Source organism: Solanum pennellii, chromosome 3 (assembly GCF_001406875.1).
Source record: "Solanum pennellii chromosome 3, SPENNV200".
NCBI lineage: Eukaryota > Viridiplantae > Streptophyta > Magnoliopsida > Solanales > Solanaceae > Solanum > Solanum pennellii.
In genome coordinates, this window is record NC_028639.1 from 61467689 (window position 1) to 61486387 (window position 18699).

The window sequence follows — 18699 nt, forward strand, 5'->3', positions numbered from 1 at the left end:
AATCTAAAATTGTGATATATAAATGAATGAGTAAAAATCATTTGCACCCCAACTTTGCTATTAAAAATCAAACTCACCTCAAATTTGGACAATAATCAAACTTCCCACTTTATCATAATTTTAAGAAATCAAATGCTTATTATACCCTTTCATTAATTCTTTTTTACTTCTTTAAAAATCATGTTTTTTTAAATTATGTAACGAAAATTTCATAAAAGCATAAACATCATCTTTTGGACGCAAAAAGTGAGAAATATTGATTAAGAATATGAGCTAACGGGGTTTTATAATGAACTAAATTAGTATAATGAAAAGAAATATTTTTATTAATGATAATCAAAACTCTAATATCTATTTACACAAGTAAAAATAACAAAGAATAATAAATATACAAATATATTTCGATGTAGAAAATATAAAATAATTAATTTAAAACTTGTTTATTTATAATTTATTTTATACAAATTTAAATTATTTCAAACTTTAAACTATAAATTTAACTTACCTTAACTATAATTTATGTAATAATCTATTAATATCGGTCAAAACTTATTTATTCATTTAGAAAATAGAGAATTTTTCGAACGTTTGCTTGACACTCATTCTAAAAATAATTATTTTGATTTAGTTCTCCAACTAATGAAATCAAAAGAATTTTTTAATATTTTTTTTCTACCTTCAATATCAAATAATTGCATATAATATAGTGGTCATCCATTTCAATGTTTTAAAGCAATATCAATAATGTTACTTTGGAAAATACAACTCTAATAATTTTTTAAGGGTCATCATATATTAAAAATGTGTCGACCAATATGAAACATATGGAGTAGATAGTGGAGAAAAGCAAAAATATATGTATACATGCATATATACACATTAAATGTATATTATATTAAAATAATAATCATGAAAATAAAATTAAATTTTGTCACAAATTCATAAAGATACTATTCTACTTATAATGTTTATGAATTTAAACAAAAAGTATAAAACCTATATTAAAAGCAACCGTTGGTGGTGGGGGATAACACTAGTTATTTCTATTTTACTCTTAGATTATTAGTCTTCAAAGTATATATTTAATGAACATATGAAAATTAAATAATTAATTCGTGTCAATTGGTCACTTAAGTTAATTAAAATAAATTGATTTGTGTTCAGTTATTAAAAAATTGACTTCAAAAAAATAATAAAAATAATAATATAATGATAAACTTAATTTTTTAAAGGATGTAAAATTTAAAATAATTAAATAAAAATAAAAATAAAAATGTTGAAAGTAACAATTCTATAGTCGTAGTGAGTACTAGTCATTCAAGCTGCTTTTGGTTACTTTAACAGAATTCTTGATTATTTTAGGTGCCATTACTTATTGTGGGATAAAGTGGTTGAGGTTATTCATGTCTTTCATCTAAGAAGTGATTTTTGATTTAAATATTGTCGAGATGATAACATACTTTGTACGTATTGATTATAGAGAAAGACATATATTCCTTACTAAATTTATATCGAAAAAATCTGTTATACACTTAAATTATCATGATAACTTATTCTATATTAGTTAAAAGTAAATTTATTTATTCGTAAAATTAACATGACAAAATTAAATAAAATAAAAACAAATCAAGCGCATCAAATAATTATTAAAGTAAAAAAAAATCAGAATTCTCCTTATACCCCACCACCACATCTCTTCTTCTTCATATCTTACCCTTCTCATCTATTTCACACCCATTAAGCTTAAATGAATCAGTAACAAGAAGCAATGTAGTGACAAGTTACTTCAAAAACATCACTTTTTTATCCATAAACCTCCCAGCAAAAAATCAAAACAGTACCAGGTGACTTAATATTTGTGGGTTTTGATTTGTGTTTGTTCATGTCAGAGGCGGGGTAAAATCATGGGCATTTCTTAGTCGTGGAGCTATGATGAGACTTTTTTAGTAAACAAGATGAGCGATTAATTGAAAAGGGGAAGAAAATTATTTTTCTATTATTTCTATGTTTTAAAAACCTCCATGAAAACATAGAAAAAAGAAAAATAAATTTGTTTGCAGATCTGAAAAATATTTGCAATTGGAAGCTCGATTTTCATGGTCAATCAATGGAAGAAAATGAATCAGTCTTCTTGTTGTTCATTTTGGAACGAAAGAAATTCTTTCACTATACGAATCAACTTCAAATTTCGTAAAGTTTTCTTGCCGGCCATTATAGAAAGCTTCTTCTTTAAAATTTTGCTATGAAGAAGATATAATTATTAGAGAATTCTACTAATTAATTAGAAACTAATTAATGTAAAATATAGTTAAAAAAATAATTCATAAAGAAATAAAATATTATAATTTCTGACATAACGCTGACGTATCGCTAATGTGGCAGCAACTGTAATACACCATATACTTTGAGAGTAGTGTTAGACCCCTTAGGATGATATTAAATTCATTTTTAAATAGTAAAATTGTATAATAGATCGTTATAATAGTTTAAGCGTGTAACTGAAATTTTCGAACAAGTTTGAAGAAAATTTATGTCTTTTCCCTTAATCATTTGGATAACATGCTTATTTTATGTGGATGTGATATCATAATACACATGCTCAACTTGTCATACATATATAATCTTCTTAAAATGGTGTTGAAACTCTCGATATTACACAAAACTCATCATGATGGTCCGATTGGAGAAATAGAATATATATATATATATATATATATAAGACGCAATAGTAATACTACTTCGAAATCATATGAAAACTAAATGAAAGAAATTAAGAGGCAAAATAGCTTAAATTATGAGACAAAATAAATGTATCTATGTCATAAATTAGTACACAAAAATTCAACTTTTGTCTATCTTTAAGTGGAATTATTTTCTAATTCTTTTTTTAAAAAAAAAATTATCAAGAAATCTGCCATAATTTTCCTACATGGTGGTCGGTGGAGGTTTATGCTCTACAGAACAAATGATCATTAGCGGCAATTAAGTATGTATTTTTAACGGAAATTGTCACTCTTTGTATATGTCCCTATAATGCACTTAATTAATGTCGGTAAAGGCATTAGCATACTTTTTTAATGTCTACTATTTAATGCCGCTAAAAGTTATTTTTGTTATAGTGATGTTTGACTATTTTTGTACCAATATATGTCTTGACTATCAACATACAATTGAATTTTGATGGCGAAATATATTATGCCTGTCTAATTCAAAACATCAATTCTAATCCATAATTTTCCATTAACATCACTTTCCTCGATTCTAGATGAATTCAAACTAAGCTAATTAATTTATATAGTTGAAATTTTTTAGATATAGGAAGTACTCTACAGGTGCTAATTGGTTTCACCTACTTTCCTGAGCCAATTTTCCAGGCAGGTCAGACAATTTAACTACCATTACATTAGTAGTTGCACTTTGTACCAGGGGTTAGGTGGTTGCTGCTCTCTATTTAGGAAAGGAACTAAACTAACATGTCTTCCTAAATATATATAAGAAACACACTTAGCTTCTTTCTTGCTCCATTTAGATACTATTCAATGTCTAGGAGCAGTTCCAGATGGACGCTTTCAGGGATGACTGCTCTTGTCACCGGAGGCACTCGTGGAATAGGGTAAACCAACTTCAATGTCTTTCATAGTTAGAGGAAGTGTGTCATTGAGTAAGATTTGAACCATTAAAACAGAAGAAGTATCTTATAATAATAGTATTGATGTATGATGTAATTCATTTTAGGCATGCTGTTGTGGAGGAACTAGCGGAGCTGGGTGCAACAGTCTACACATGCTCACGTAATGAAGAAGCGCTTAACAAATGCTTGCAAGAGTGGTCTGTCAAAGGCTTTAAAGTGAATGGTTGTGTATGTGATGTATCTTCAAGGCTCCAAAGAGTGAAGCTCATCCAAAATGTCTCCTCAGCTTTCCATGGAAAGTTGAACATTCTTGTAAGTTCTATAACTCCTATGTAGCACAGGTAAAATGATTTAAAACTCTAATTGGTTAAAATTATTGGATTTAAAAATTTATGGTTCATAAATATTTGATGAGCTTAGCTCCGCCGCATGGATGAAAAACACAATGTAACTTTGATGTTTTGATAATTCTCACAAACCATGGGTCTGGTCCCATGAGTTAAACACGAATCTCTGGTGAGATAGAAAACAACTACAAAACTGCTAAGATTGGCATGGTTGGTGAGCATGAGAATAGAGGATAGTGCAATGGGAGGACACTAGGTCATTTTGTGCAAAGGATAATAAACAACCTAGTTAAGACAGTTGATACAGTAAAGAAAAGTGATCTTTTGTCCCTGGAGAACACAAACATTTAAGAATTTCAAGGGACCTGATAGAACTATCAACTAAGTCTATTGTGGTCAACTTCAAGGTGTGTGTCATGTGTGATTCAACTTGAAAGATATGTTTCTAACTTATAAAGGAACGAGTCGTGTTTTATTATTCCATCAAACACTGAGCATAGTTAGAATTAACTTTTTAGGGTGTGACTAAAAACTTTGACTAACACTTTAAGATGCATTTTTTCATCATATTAATATGCAAAAAATTGTAATTTATAGTACTTTTCATATAGTTTTAGAATATCTAATTTTTTTTATTTAAAATATCGAATTAATGTGATCTAATTTATCTTTGAAAATTAATCAAATTGACTTTCGATAAGCGTAACATGACAAATATTTCCGGACGAAGGGAGTATTACTTTACTAATGACAAATTTGAGGACAAACAAGCTAGGTTTAAGTGCTCCTTTATTTTGTGAATTAAAATGATGGAAATCCTATGATTATAAAGAGGCAAAGAATCCATAATGTTCATTCTTTCTACTCCCTTCATTCCTATTTATACGTCATCGTTACTAAAACATTTTTAAATACTTCTTCCGTTCATATTTATAGTTTGTCCTTATTAAAAATAGATGAGTCTTAATGTTTTTCATTATTTCATAAAGGGAAAAGGCTCAAATATGCCATCGAACTTTCAAAAAAAGCTCATTTATGTCATCCGTTAAAAGTTTGGCTCATCCATGCCACTACCGTTTAAAAAAAGGCGCATTCATGCCATTTTTTTTAACGGTGGTTTTACAAAACCACTTTTTACATGTGTCAAGTTAAAATTCGTCCACATCATTTTTTATTTATAATAAAAAATTAAAAATCTGAAAAATTATTAAATAAAAACCCACCCAAATAAAGATCCACCCAAATTAAAAAAAAATATCCCATATAACCCATTAGTAACCCAATCTTTCAATTCACTTTTACCCTAAAAACCCAATCTAAGAATAGAGGTGAAAACAACCAACTCCTCCCTCTCCGACGAATTTACTGTTCTTTCTCCAATCTCGTTTATGAAGATTAAAGAGGTAAGTTGATATATTACTACTAAATAATTATTTAATGTGGTTGGTAAAGGATTTCAAGAAAGTGTACATATTGGGTTCCAAGTCCTGTGATTTCCAATCTCTTTTTTAATGGGTTTTGATATTATTTGACTAATTTGTGATATTTGAGCAGAATCAATTATGTAATTTTTGGGAATGGGAGGATGAAAAATCCCCCCAAGAGCTATGGATATCATCAGCAATCAAAAACAAAAATTAGATGTTTGTGATATTGAGAGAAATTATTTGACGAAGAAGATAGCTGATTTTGAAGTTAGTGCTGCAAATAATGGTGCAACTATAGTAGAGTCGAGTAAAAAAATGAATATTCTTAAATGTGAAAAGAATATGTTGATCGAGAAGGTGGCTAATTTCAAAGTTTGTATTGCGATGGATGTTCTATCAATAGAACGGTTGAGAAAAAATGTGTTGCGACAAAGATTGATCATCTTGTGCTTGTTTGATTTGCTTGTTGCTCTAATGACATATGTTATTACGCAACCTTAACTTTTAATTTGGCATATATATGAATGTAGTATCATGTAATGTTAATTTTGTCTATAGTTTAGTGCCTATGTTATTTAGGTACTTTGACAACCATTGAAAGCTAGCTTATGTTATTTAGGTACTTAGTCAAGTAATTTTTAATGTAATATTGTTGCTTATTTTTATCTCGGTACATTGTACATTGTTAACCACTGAAAGTTAATTTTAATATAATTTTGTTGTTTTAGTACTTTGTCAACCATTTTTCCCAACATATATGTGCCTTTGAAGTCAATTATTTACCAAGAAGTTTTTTTTATTTGACAAAACTCAAAGAACTCAAATAACATATCATCAAACGGGGGCATATGACACAGCTGCACACTAGCTCATATGACACAAATAATACAGCTGCACACTAGCACATATGACACAAAAAACTTATAATATGTTGTATAAATTTCAGAGTTGCACTTGACCAACTGCAGAAAGATAATATCATTAATAATTACAATGCATAAACAAATTCCAAGCAGCAGCAATACAAAAGTCCATTGAAAAGAACTGTGATGTCAACATGCACTAAGGAAATACACTCCATAACACAAAACTTCAATATCAACATAGTGCATAACCTAATATTTCAACAAATCTAGCATCAATTGTCATTCTATTACAGAATAGGTAATTGTCATTTTTTAAGGTTAAAATAATTGTAATAGCAAAAATCACATGTTAATTGCTTTAACCTTTAAAATGTCTAGGCATCACAAAATGAAAGACTTAACCTTTAAAATGTCTAGGCATCACAAAAGAAAAATAAAACAACTTTCATATTTCAAAAGAATTGGGGGCTAGTCCCCTTGCCCTTTTCTTGCAATCATCTTGATACGTTTTCTCGCGTCATTTTTTAACTGATTGCATGTAACAGCTTCCTTTCCTCGCCAAGTTATCTTTGTTGGTGAATAAGGCAAGTTTGTTGGAGTTGACACCCCAGTTTCATCTCCGGTGAACTAAATTCTTCTACCACCAGTTGATGACGTCATTCTGCCCTTTCTCATGGCCAACAATGTATCAGCTTCAGAGATGGTTTTCGGCCTCAATATTGGATCTTCATCGTCACTAATATCAGGTCCATAAGCTGTTGACTGTTGAGTATCAAATTGAGTTCGAAAGGCTGATTGTTGAGATGGTTGCGTACCGAATTCAGGTTCATAATTGTTGTTCCTTGAGGCATGGCCAGATTGTTGTGTTCCAGTTGATGTCTCACCAATTTTTTCTTTGCCTTTGCCTTTCTTTGAAATCTGTTCAGCCCCTTTTGTCTATCAAACAAAATAATGTTAATTCATATTTCTAATTATTGTAGTCCAAGAAATACAAAGCTATAGCAGCCCAAAAAACTCAAACACTCACAAAAGTTTCAATTTCCAAATATTCAAAATTGAAGTCTACAAAAATGTCCATCTAAAAACCGTCACAAAACTATAATAAAAATAGTACCAACTATTGCAATCTCCAAAAATACACAATTAATGCAACTTAAAGATTTACCTAAAATAAGAGAATAAGTTAAAAATATACCTTATAACAACCTCGTGCGTTGTGATTTTGTTCCCCGCAATTACTACATGTCATTATAGAACCTTTTCTTGATGAACTCCATTCACCTTTTCTTTTTCTTGCTTCATCTGTTGTTCTATCTCTTTTTTTCTTGGGTCTTCCAATAGTTTTGATCATATCAGGTGGTTCCATTGCATGAGCAGGATCAACATTCCAAAATTGTATTCCTCTAACAGGTTGTATTTTGTGCTTGTATGCCAACAAATATGCTTCTTACGGTAAAACCAGTGAATTTGTGTCTCAGGATCAACTTTGTTATGCAAAAATGCATTTATGGCATGAGGGCAGGGAATTCCAGACAAGTCCCACAATCTGCAGGTGCATCTAGTATGCTCTAAGTTCACAGTATGCCTATCATCATCTTCAGACACTTCATAACCATAATCACCATTAAAGTTCACAGTGCATCCATGTGCTATTGCCCTATAATCACTATACAACTTCATGCATTGTGGACTGTATCCAGTTTTCCAATGCCTAACTTCGGCTTCATTTTCAGCCAACCTAGTCATAACCTTAATCCTTATTTCCTCCAACATTTTGATAATTGGCATACCTCTTGCTTCTAAAATCCAAGCATTGAATGATTCTGTGAAGTTATTGTCAACCATTGTGTTCTTACATTACGTGTCAAAGTAGGCTCTACACCATGCCTGAGGTGGTTTACTAATCAAGTCCTTAGCAGCATCTTCATCCAATTGGCCTAGCTTGTTGAGTTGGTCTTTGAACTCTTCATCATATGTGCTCCAAGCACACCACCACATCAACTTTTTCATTTCCCCGCTCCTCCACTTTTTTAGCCAATTAGCTTCGATGTGCCTAACACAAAATCTTTGATGAGCTGCAGGAAGTACATTGCTCACAGCATCCAGTAACCCCTGTAAGATTAAAAAGAACATAGAAATGAAGTAGAGTTCACGATTAAAACATAAAATAAGTCAAAAATATAATGAAACATGTTTAAAAATGATAAACCTTTTGCATGTCAGAAATAAAAGTCACTCCACTTCCATCTTTAAGGTCTAAAGACCTCTTCAAAAGCTCCACAAACCATGACCATGTCCTGGTAGTTTCTTTGTCAACCATTGACCAAGCAATTGGATAGAATTGATTCATAGAATCTTGTCCCACTGCAACCAACAATTGACCTTTGATCCTATCCTTCAAGAAAGTACCATCCAAACCAATGAGTGGTCTTAATCCACTTTTCCAACCTACCTTCAAGGCATTAAAACATATGTACATCCTCAAGAACTTTCTTATACCTTGCTCAAAAGCATCTTTTGAGATATTTATTTCAACATCAGTACCTGGATTAGACTTTTTTAATTCAGCCCCATATGCTTCAAGTTTGTTAAAGTCATCCTTGAAACTCCCGTCTAGTTTTTCAAGGATCATCACCTTAGTCCTCTTTAGCTTGGATTTTGTAACATTCAAATCAAAATCAGTTGATAATTCTTCTCTCATTTTCTTCACAGTGTACTTAGGATCTCTCTGTAATTTACTTTTGAAGTATTGAGCTAATGTCTTCGAATCAGCCCTCGAATTTTTGTAGCATGGAAAACAAGTATGTTCACTTATCAAATTTTTTATACTAAATCCAGAAGCCCCTTTTTTATCCTGCGAAATATTACATTTAAAAGGGCATCCAGCTTGACAAACATACCTAGCCCTGTTAGGATCAGTTTTTTCAATCTTCAATCCACGTTTACTAGCTATAGCATAGTAGTTCATTGTCTTTCTAGCTTCCTCATGGTGGCAAATGACATCCCCTTCTCTAATTCCTTGTAGCGCTCCAAATTATCACTTACAGTACTGTTTCTTTGTTTCTCAAACAACTAAAGCCTTTCTTCATCATGCTCCACATCAGAAGGAATATCAACCTCACAATCAGAATCTTCTGGTACATGTTCATTATCATGTTCATTATCTGATGCGACTTCAACATCTACATGATATCTCTCTAAATGATGAAGAATGTTAAGGGTATCAACTGTCAAGTCCGTATCATCTACAGCAAATAAGTCAATATTCTTAAACTCATGACAAACCAGACATTGTAAAGCCCGAATACCATCATCACCTTCAACTATGTAGTATCTACCAGATGGTCCAATAACTAAGAGTTGTTTCACTTTGAAATAACCAAGTTCTTTCTTAAATTCTTCACACAAGTCTTTGTACGACAACAAGTCTGGATCAAATTCATGCCATATATGCATCAACTTCTTAGTGTACAATAATTGGGGAGAATAGACCCATTCACCCCCATAGTGAAAAAGTATTGTTACTTTAGCAATCATTCTTCAGTAATATACACATGCCAAAAAAAACAATTGAATAAATGAGGGACCAACAACGTACAACAATAAAATATAGTCAATATGATGATTAAACTATCCAAAATAACTTAAATCAAAGAACAAGAAACAAATCTTGCTAACAACTTGTCTACGATTCATGTCTGATTACTTGATGGAGGGCAAAGGGAGAAAGATTAAAGGAATGCAAGAAACTGAATAATATAGTGTAAAAGTTTTGTAGAAAATACACTTCAAAACCACAACAAGAAGAAACAAATAACATCATTAAAAGACATATTTTAACTAATAAACAATGATTTCCTTTATACTATTGTCACATACACTCCCCCAAATTTAAAATCTGAACACTATTCAGGGCCACAACAAAAAGAAACAAACAAGATTAAGTTGAGAACTTTAACTATAAAATAGTGTTAAAGTCATTTGCAAAACAATCATAAAAAATTCCTAAATATGACAACAACGAATACAATATGGGACCATAACAAATAAAAAACAAACAAGATAATTAAATATTGAGAACTTTAACTACAAAATAGTGTTAACCCACTTACAGAACAATCATAAAGGATCCCTAAATTTGAGAATGAATATAATATGGGACCACAGCAAAAAGAAACAAACAAAGATCATTAAAAGTAAAAAACATTACTTATTAAACAATGCAGTTACACATACAAAAATAACAAACCCACATGACTTAGAACCCAATATGTACAGTTTCTTGAAATCTTTTACCAACCACATTAAATAATTATTTAGTAGTAATATATCGACTTACCTCTTTAATCTTCATAAACAAGATTGGAGAAAGAACAGTAAATTCGTCGGGAGAAGGAGGAGTTGGTTGTTTTCACCTCTATTCTTAGATTGGGTTTTTAGGGTAAAATTGAATTGAAAAATTGGGTTACTAATGGGTTATATGGGATATTTTTTTTAATTTGGGTGGGTCTTTACTTGGGTGGATCTTTATTTGGGTGGGTTTTTTATTTAATAATTTTTCAGATTTTTGATTTTTTATTATAAATAAAAAATGACGTGGACGAATTTTAACTTGACACATGTAAAAAGGGGTTTTGTAAAACCATCGTTAAAAAAAAAGGCATGAATGAGCCTTTTTTTAAACGGTAATGGCATGGATGAGCCAAACTTTTAACGGATGGCATAAATGAGCCTTTTTTGAAAGTTCGATGGCATATTTGAGCCTTTTCCCTTTCATAAAACCAATGCACAAATAACTATATTCTTTATATTTACCCTTAAGAGTTATTAGCTTTGAAAGTAAAAATTTGACTAACATAGAAAAATTAAATGATGAGTACGTGTTCATGGTCAATTTACTTAATCAAAATAAATTAATTTTTATTTATTTATTGAATACTTAACTTCAAGAGATCACTAAATATATAAAAAAAAACAATGGTAAACTTACGTAGTTGTTAATTTATGTTCATTTATTAAAAATTAACTTTTAAGAGATTACTAAATAAGAGAGCAACAATGATAAATATACCTCATTTCTTAAATAACTTCAAATCTAAAATTGTGATATATAAATGAATGAGTAAAAATCATTTGCACCCCAACTTTGCTATTAAAAATCAAACTCACCTCAAATTTGGACAAAAATCAAACTTCCCACTTTATCATAATTTTAAGAAATCAAATGCTTATTATACCCTTTCATTAACTCTTTTTTACTTCTTTAATAATCATGTTTTTTTTTAAATTATGTAACGAAAATTTCATAAAAGCATAAACATCATCTTTTGGACGCAAAAAGTGAGAAATATTGATTAAGTATATGAGCTAACGGGGTTTTATAATGAACTAAATTAGTATAATGAAAAGAAATATTTTTATTAATGATGATCAAAACTCTAATATTTATTTACACAAGTAAAAATAACAAAGAATAATAAATATACAAATATATTTCGATGTAGAAAATATAAAATAATTAATTTAAAACTTGTTTATTTATAAATTTTATTTTATACAAATTTAAATTATTTCAAACTTTAAACTATAAATTTAACTTAGCTTAACTATAATTTATGTAATAATCCATTAATGTCAGTCAAAACTTATTTATTCATTTAGAAAATAGAGAATTTTCAGAACGTTTACTTGACACTCATTCCAAAAATAATTATTTTGATTTACTTCTCCAATTAATGAAATCAAAAGAATTTTTTAATATTTTTTTTCTACCTTCAATATCAAATAATTGCATATAATATAGTGGTCATCCATTTCAATGTTTTAAAGCATTATTAATAATGTTACTTTGGAAAATACAACTCTAATAATTGTTTAAGGGTCATCATATATTAAAAATGTGTCGACCAATATGAAACATATGGAGTAGATAGTGGAGAAAAGCAAAACATGTGTATGCATGCATATATACACATTAAAAGTATATTATATTAAAATAATAATCATGAAAATAATATTAAATTGGGAAAAGGGTCTGATATACCCCTCAACTTTGTCATTTGGAGCTGATATACCCTTCGTTATAAAAGTGGCTCATATATGCCCTTACCGTTATACAAACGGCTCACATATACCCTTGCCGTTACAAAATGGCTCACATATACCCTTCATTTAACGGAAGTTAAAAAATTAGTTTTAAATTTATATTTATTACTTCTAATTTTTTTAAAAAAATTATTTAGGGGTATATATGATTCTTCTATCAAAGTTCAAGGTATATTTTAATTTTTTTCATATATAAATTATTTTTTGACTTCTTTTATTATAATTATTTGAATTTCTTATTCTTATTTTGTTTTTTTCTTTCATTCCTTAGTTTAAAGAATAAAAAATTAAACTATTTTTTTGTGTGTATTGTAATTTAATTTCTTATTCGAAGAAAAAATTTGGTCATCTACTATAAGTTTTACAAGAATATTAGTGAAACATAAATAAATTTGATTATCAAAATAATAATTATAAATTAGTCATTGAAACAAAAAAAGTCAAAAAAAATATGTTTGACGAGGATTAAATTTACTCATATGGGATTATATTTTTTAGAAAAAAATAATAAAAATTTAGATTAAAATTATTATTTTTTTCATTTCCGTTAGAGGAAAAGGGTATATGTGAGCCATTTGGTTACAAGTAGAGGTATATATGAGCCACTTTCATAACAAGGGGTATATCAGCTCTAAATGACAAAGTTGAGGGGTATATCAGACCCTTTTCCCTATTAAATTTTGTCACAAATTCATAAAGATACTATTCTATTTATAATGTTTATGAATTTAAATAAAAAGTATAAAACCTAGATTAAAAGCAACCGTTGGTGGTGGGGGATAACACTAGTTATTTCTATTTTACTCTTAGATTATTAGTCTTCAAAGTATATATTTAATGAACATATGAAAATTAATTAATTAATTCGTGTCAATGGTCACTTAAATTAATTAAAATAAATTGATATGTGTGCAGTTATTAAAAAATTGACTTCAGAAAATACTAAAAATAAAAATATAATGATAAACTTAATTTTTTTAAGGATGTAAAATTTAAAATAATTAAATATAAATAAAAATAAAAATGTTGAAAGTAACAATTCTATAGTCGTAGTGAGTACTAGTCATTAATTCAAGCTGCTTTTGGTTACTTTAACAGAATTCTTGATTATTTTAGGTGCCATTACTTATTGTGGGATAAAGTGGTTGAGGTTATTCATGTCTTTCATCTGTGAAGTGATTTTTGATTAAAATATTGTCGAGATGATAACATACTTTGTACGTATTGATTATAGGGAAAGACATATATTCCTTACTAAATTTATATCGAAAAAATCTGTTACACACTTAAATTATCATGATAACTTATTACATATCTATATTAGTTAAAAGTAAATGTATTTATTCGTAAAATTAACATGACAAAATTAAATAAAATAAAAACAAATCAAGCGCATCAAATAATTATTAAAGTAAAAAAAAATCAGAATTCTCCTTATACCCCACCACCACATCTCTTCTTCTTCATATCTTACCCTTCTGATCTACTTCACATCCATTAAGCTTAAATGAATCAGTAACAAGAAGCGATGTAGTGACAAGTTACTTTAAAAACATCACTTTTTTATCCATAAACCTCCCAACAAAAAATCAAAACAGTACCAGGTGACTTAATATTTATGGGTTTTGATTTGTGTTTGTTCATGTCAGAGGCGGGGTAAAATCTTGGGCATTTCTCAGTCGTGGAGTTATGATGAGACTTTTTTAGTAAACAAGATGAGTGATTAATTGAAAAGGGGAAGAAAATTATTTTCCTATTATTTCTATGTGTCAAAAACCTCCGTAAAAAACATAGAAAAAAAGAAAAATAAATTTGTTTGCAGATCTGAAAAATATTTGCAATTGGAAGCTCGATTTTCATGGTCAATCAATGTGATAGAATATTATTATTATTAATGATGTCAATCAATAATTAGAGTCTTGTACAATATATATAGTTGTAGACTATAAGTAATTACATAATAACCCCAACATAACTAAGTAATTATATTTTCTATCTAACATCCCCCCTCAAGCTGAGTCTTGGCGGAAGCAAGAGGAAGCTTGGAGAGAAGATACTGAAAACGCTGAGATGGTAACGGTTTTGTGAGAAAATCCGCTAGCTGGTCCTCGGTGGAAACATACTCAGCTGTCATGGCTCCATCAATGACCTGTTCGCGCACAAAATGACAGTCCTTGCCCACATGCTTCATGCGCTTGTGGAAGACAGGATTCTTGGTCAGACAAATCGCAGATTTGTTGTCACAATACAAGCTTGGCGACGGTGTTGAAACATGAAGGTCAGCTAGAAGGTAGGTGAGCCACATGACTTCCGAGGCTGCAGCCGATAGAGCTCGATATTCAGCCTCCGTGGAGGATTTTGATACCCGTCCCTGTTTTTGTGTGTTCCAGGAGATCAAATTTGGTCCAAAGAAGATGAGATAACCGGTGGTTGAGCGGCTGTCGGACGGATCATTTGCCCAGTCAGAGTCGGAGTAGCCGCGAAGACGAAGGTCTCCTCTGAAAAAGGTAATGCCACACGAAATTGTTCCTTTGACATACCGAAGAATGCGTTTGAGAGTGTGAAAGTCTTGTTCCGTCGGACTGTGCATTTTCTGAGCCACATAGTTGACTGCGAACTGTATATCTGGACGGGTTACAGTTAAATATTGCAGGCCGCCGACCAAGCTGCGAAACAAACGTGGGTTGTGGAACGGCACGTCTGCACCGTTAGTCGACTGGCTGGGGCTGATTGGTGTAGGTGCGGTGGTGCATGAGTCCACTCCTGCTCGATGGATTAGTTCCCCTGCATATTTGGTCTGATGTAAGAGAAGCTGATCACTGGTGCGGTCAACTTCCAACCCAAGAAAATATTTGAGAGGGCCAAGATCCTTCATCTGAAATTCATGATGCATACAGTTTATAAAATCATGAATGAGGGTAGGAGAGGAACCAGTGACAACAATATCATCAACATAGAGGAGTAGTATGAGAATTCCTGTGGCTGAATGTTTGACAAAAAGACTTGTGTCATTAGTAGTGGTAGTGAAGCCCTGTGCCGCAAGAAAGGATGAGAGACGTAGGTACCATGCACGTGGAGCTTGTTTTAAGCCATAGAGAGATTTTACCAACTTACAGACATGAGTAGGGTGCCGTTGATCAATATATCCAGGAGGTTGTTGCATGTAGATTTCCTCCTCTAGTTCACCATGTAAAAAGGCGTTAGAAACGTCCAGTTGATGGAGTTGCCACTGATGATGCATAGCTAGAGACAGGACAAGGCGGATTGTCTGTTGTTTAACCACCGGACTGAATGTTTCTGAGTAGTCCAGCCCATAAGCTTGATCATATCCCTTTGCAACCAGGCGAGCTTTGTATCTAGCCACAGTGCCATCAGAGTTGCGTTTTATGCGATAAATCCACTTACAGCCAATGGGAAAACGGTTCAAAGGGGGAGGAACTAACACCCAAGTATTTTGTCTCTGTAACGCCTCAAACTCAGCATCCATAGCAGTGCACCAATGTTTATTTTGAGCAGCCTGTTTGTATGTTGTGGGCTCAGTGAGTGGCTGGGTATCATATGGAATGGTAGAGGAGTATGTTTTTGGTTTGAAGATGCCACTCTTGGCACGGGTAGTCATGGGATGATGAGGAGCCGGGATTTGGGCGGGTGCTGGTTCTGGTACAGCTGTACGACTGGTTGGTGACGCCGGCTGTGGGCTGGTTGGTGGAAACGACTGCGGCGTCGACGGGAACGATATTGGTGTAATGTGTGGGTGTGGTGTGGGCGTTGTTGACTGAATGGAAGTGGCAGGGGTTGAGGGCTGTGCGAGTGTGATGGCTGGCAGCATTGGTGAGGACGGAGGCGTGTGAGCATGGCTTGATTCTGCAGAGGGCTGTGTAGGAAAAAGAGGAAGAACACCAAAGTAGGATGGTGAAGACGGGGACTGCTGAGATAAGGACTTGTGGTAGGGAAACTCAGTTTCATGGAACTTAACATGACGGGTCACATATATACGCTGGGTGGTGGGTTCAAAACATCGATAACCTTTGGTAAGGGGTTCATAGCCAACAAAGACGCAGGGCTTCGATCGAGGTTGTAACTTATGATTTACCTCATGACGCAAATGGGGATAGGCAAGACACCCGAAAACACGGAGAATGGAGTAATCTGGAGCAATGTTGTATAATTTTTCATGTGGCGAGATATGACCAAGAGATTTCTTTGGAAGACGATTAATCAAAAAATTTGCTGTGGCAAGCGCCTCAACCCAGAAAGTTACAGGTAAGCGAGCTGTGTGAAGAAGAGTAATGACAGTTTCGATGAGGTGACGATGCTTGCGCTCCGCCACCCCGTTCTGTTCAGGGGTATAAGGACACGTTTTTTGGTGGAGGATGCCAAGGCGCTGGAGAAAATGTGCAAACTGATTGTTTACATATTCACGGCCATTGTCAGTTCGGAACAATTTTATGGTAGTGCCAAACTGATTCTGAACCATGAACTGAAAACTTTTAAAAGCTCCAAACGCCTCAGATTTTTGTTTTAAGGGATATAACCAGCAAAATTTGGTAAAGTCATCAACAAAGCTAATGTAATAACGAAAACCACCAAAAGATGGGACCGCCGTAGGGCCCCAAACATCAGAATGGATAAGTTGAAAAGGAAATAGTGCTGCATTATATGATAAAGAAAATGGTAGTTTGTGTGACTTGGATACAGAACATGACTCACAGGACGTTACATTGGACACTTTATTGAAACCAAAAAGAGAAAGTAAATGTTTATTGACTTCGACAGAAGGATGCCCCAAGCGACGATGCCAATCTTGAGGAGTGAGAATGGCAGAGCAAGCTGTTGGAGACGACTCGATAGACGCAGACACTTGATAGTTGGAAGGTAGCATGTAAAGCCCTTGCTCACATTGGCCTCTGTACCTCACTCGGTGGGTGGTGTTGTCCAGAATCTGAAATTCATTGGAGTTAAAGAGTAGGGTACAATTATTATCTTTGGTGAAACGATAAACGGATAGAAGATGAGATTTAAGAGATGGTACATGAAGAAGGTTACCAAGGTGAAAAATGCCAGAGGAGGTAGGTATTTTACCTGAGCCCACATGAGCAATAGGGAGAGGGTGGCCACCTGCACTAGTTACACTGTCATTGCCAGAGTATGGAGTATAAGAGTATAGACGAGACAGATCCGGTGTTACATGGGCATTAGCACCTGTGTCTAAGAACCAATTACCATTTGATTCAGCAGAGTTTGCAGCATAGAACGCTTGAGGTGACGATGTAGACGGTCCAGAATAAGTGTTATCAAACCTATGCCAGCAGTCCCACGCAGCATGATTATATTTGCCACAAATTTGGCAGATGATGGAGCTGCGAGGAGGTCCACTGCCGCGACCAGCAGACCCCCCACGACCGCCGGAGTAGCCACCTCGCTGTTGAGGGCTGTCGACAGCCCCCCCGCGACCACCTGCAGAGCTGCCGCGACCAGGAGTTCCGCCTCTGCCGCGATGAAAGCCTCGTCCACGACCGCCTCTGTGGCCGGCTGACTGCCAAGATTGAGCATAGAGGGCGGTGTGTGGTTCAGCTAGTCCACCGGCTTCCCTAACCTTTAATTTTTGTTCCATCTGTACATTCAATTCTTCGGTAAGTAACCAAGATGACACTTCAGCAAACGTTACATGTGCAATATTCGTCCTGATATTTTGTTTAATAGACGCATATTCGGACGACAGACCACGAAGAACACATAAGATCACATCTTGATCTGGAATTCCAGATTTGGCACGATTCAGAGCAGCGACAATTGTAACAACAGAGTCAAGATACTTTTGCATAGAGTCACTACCTTTCTGAATACCATGAAGTTGTTCCTTTAATTGAAATATATGAGTGCGCGATAGTGAATTATACCGAAGTTGAAGATGATTCCAAATGGCTGCGGCGGAAGTGAGTCCATGGAGATGATTTTGAACCGACGGGCTGATAATTGCTAGAAGACACGCCCGTAATTGGGCATCAATAACGGACCATTTTTCATGGTCCGGGTTGATTGTGACAGCGGTGGCTGCCGCTGCTGCCGCCTCTCCATCGGATGTGATGGTGATTGTGGCGGGTGGAACATCCATGGTTCCATCAACATACGCCATGAGTCGATGAGCGGAAAGATTTGCAGACGCGGTAGTGAACCAAGATGGAAAATTTGAATCATTTAATTTTTCCGGAGTAAGAGAATGGAGATTTTTTATAAAAAGTTTCAACCCCGTGGGGAGATCATCTAGTGGATCTGTGGTCTTCACCATGGTGAGATAGTCGTTGAAGAAGAAGACGACTAAG

At 33.3% G+C, this 18699-nt stretch overlaps 1 protein-coding gene and 1 pseudogene across 1 annotated transcript; one reads left to right on the plus strand and one right to left on the minus strand.

Moving 5' to 3' along the window:
- Positions 1 to 3441: 3441 nt before the first annotated feature.
- LOC107013549 (tropinone reductase homolog At2g29170) lies at positions 3442 to 6144 on the plus strand. The gene is made up of 3 exons (XM_027915954.1): positions 3442 to 3613; positions 3736 to 3943; positions 5533 to 6144. Exons 1-3 carry the CDS (start codon positions 3540 to 3542, stop codon positions 5617 to 5619), a joined length of 369 nt encoding a protein of 122 aa, XP_027771755.1. The 5' UTR covers positions 3442 to 3539; the 3' UTR covers positions 5620 to 6144.
- A 438-nt stretch (positions 6145 to 6582) lies between these two features.
- LOC107012925 lies at positions 6583 to 9884 on the minus strand (annotated as a pseudogene).
- Positions 9885 to 18699: the final 8815 nt, after the last annotated feature.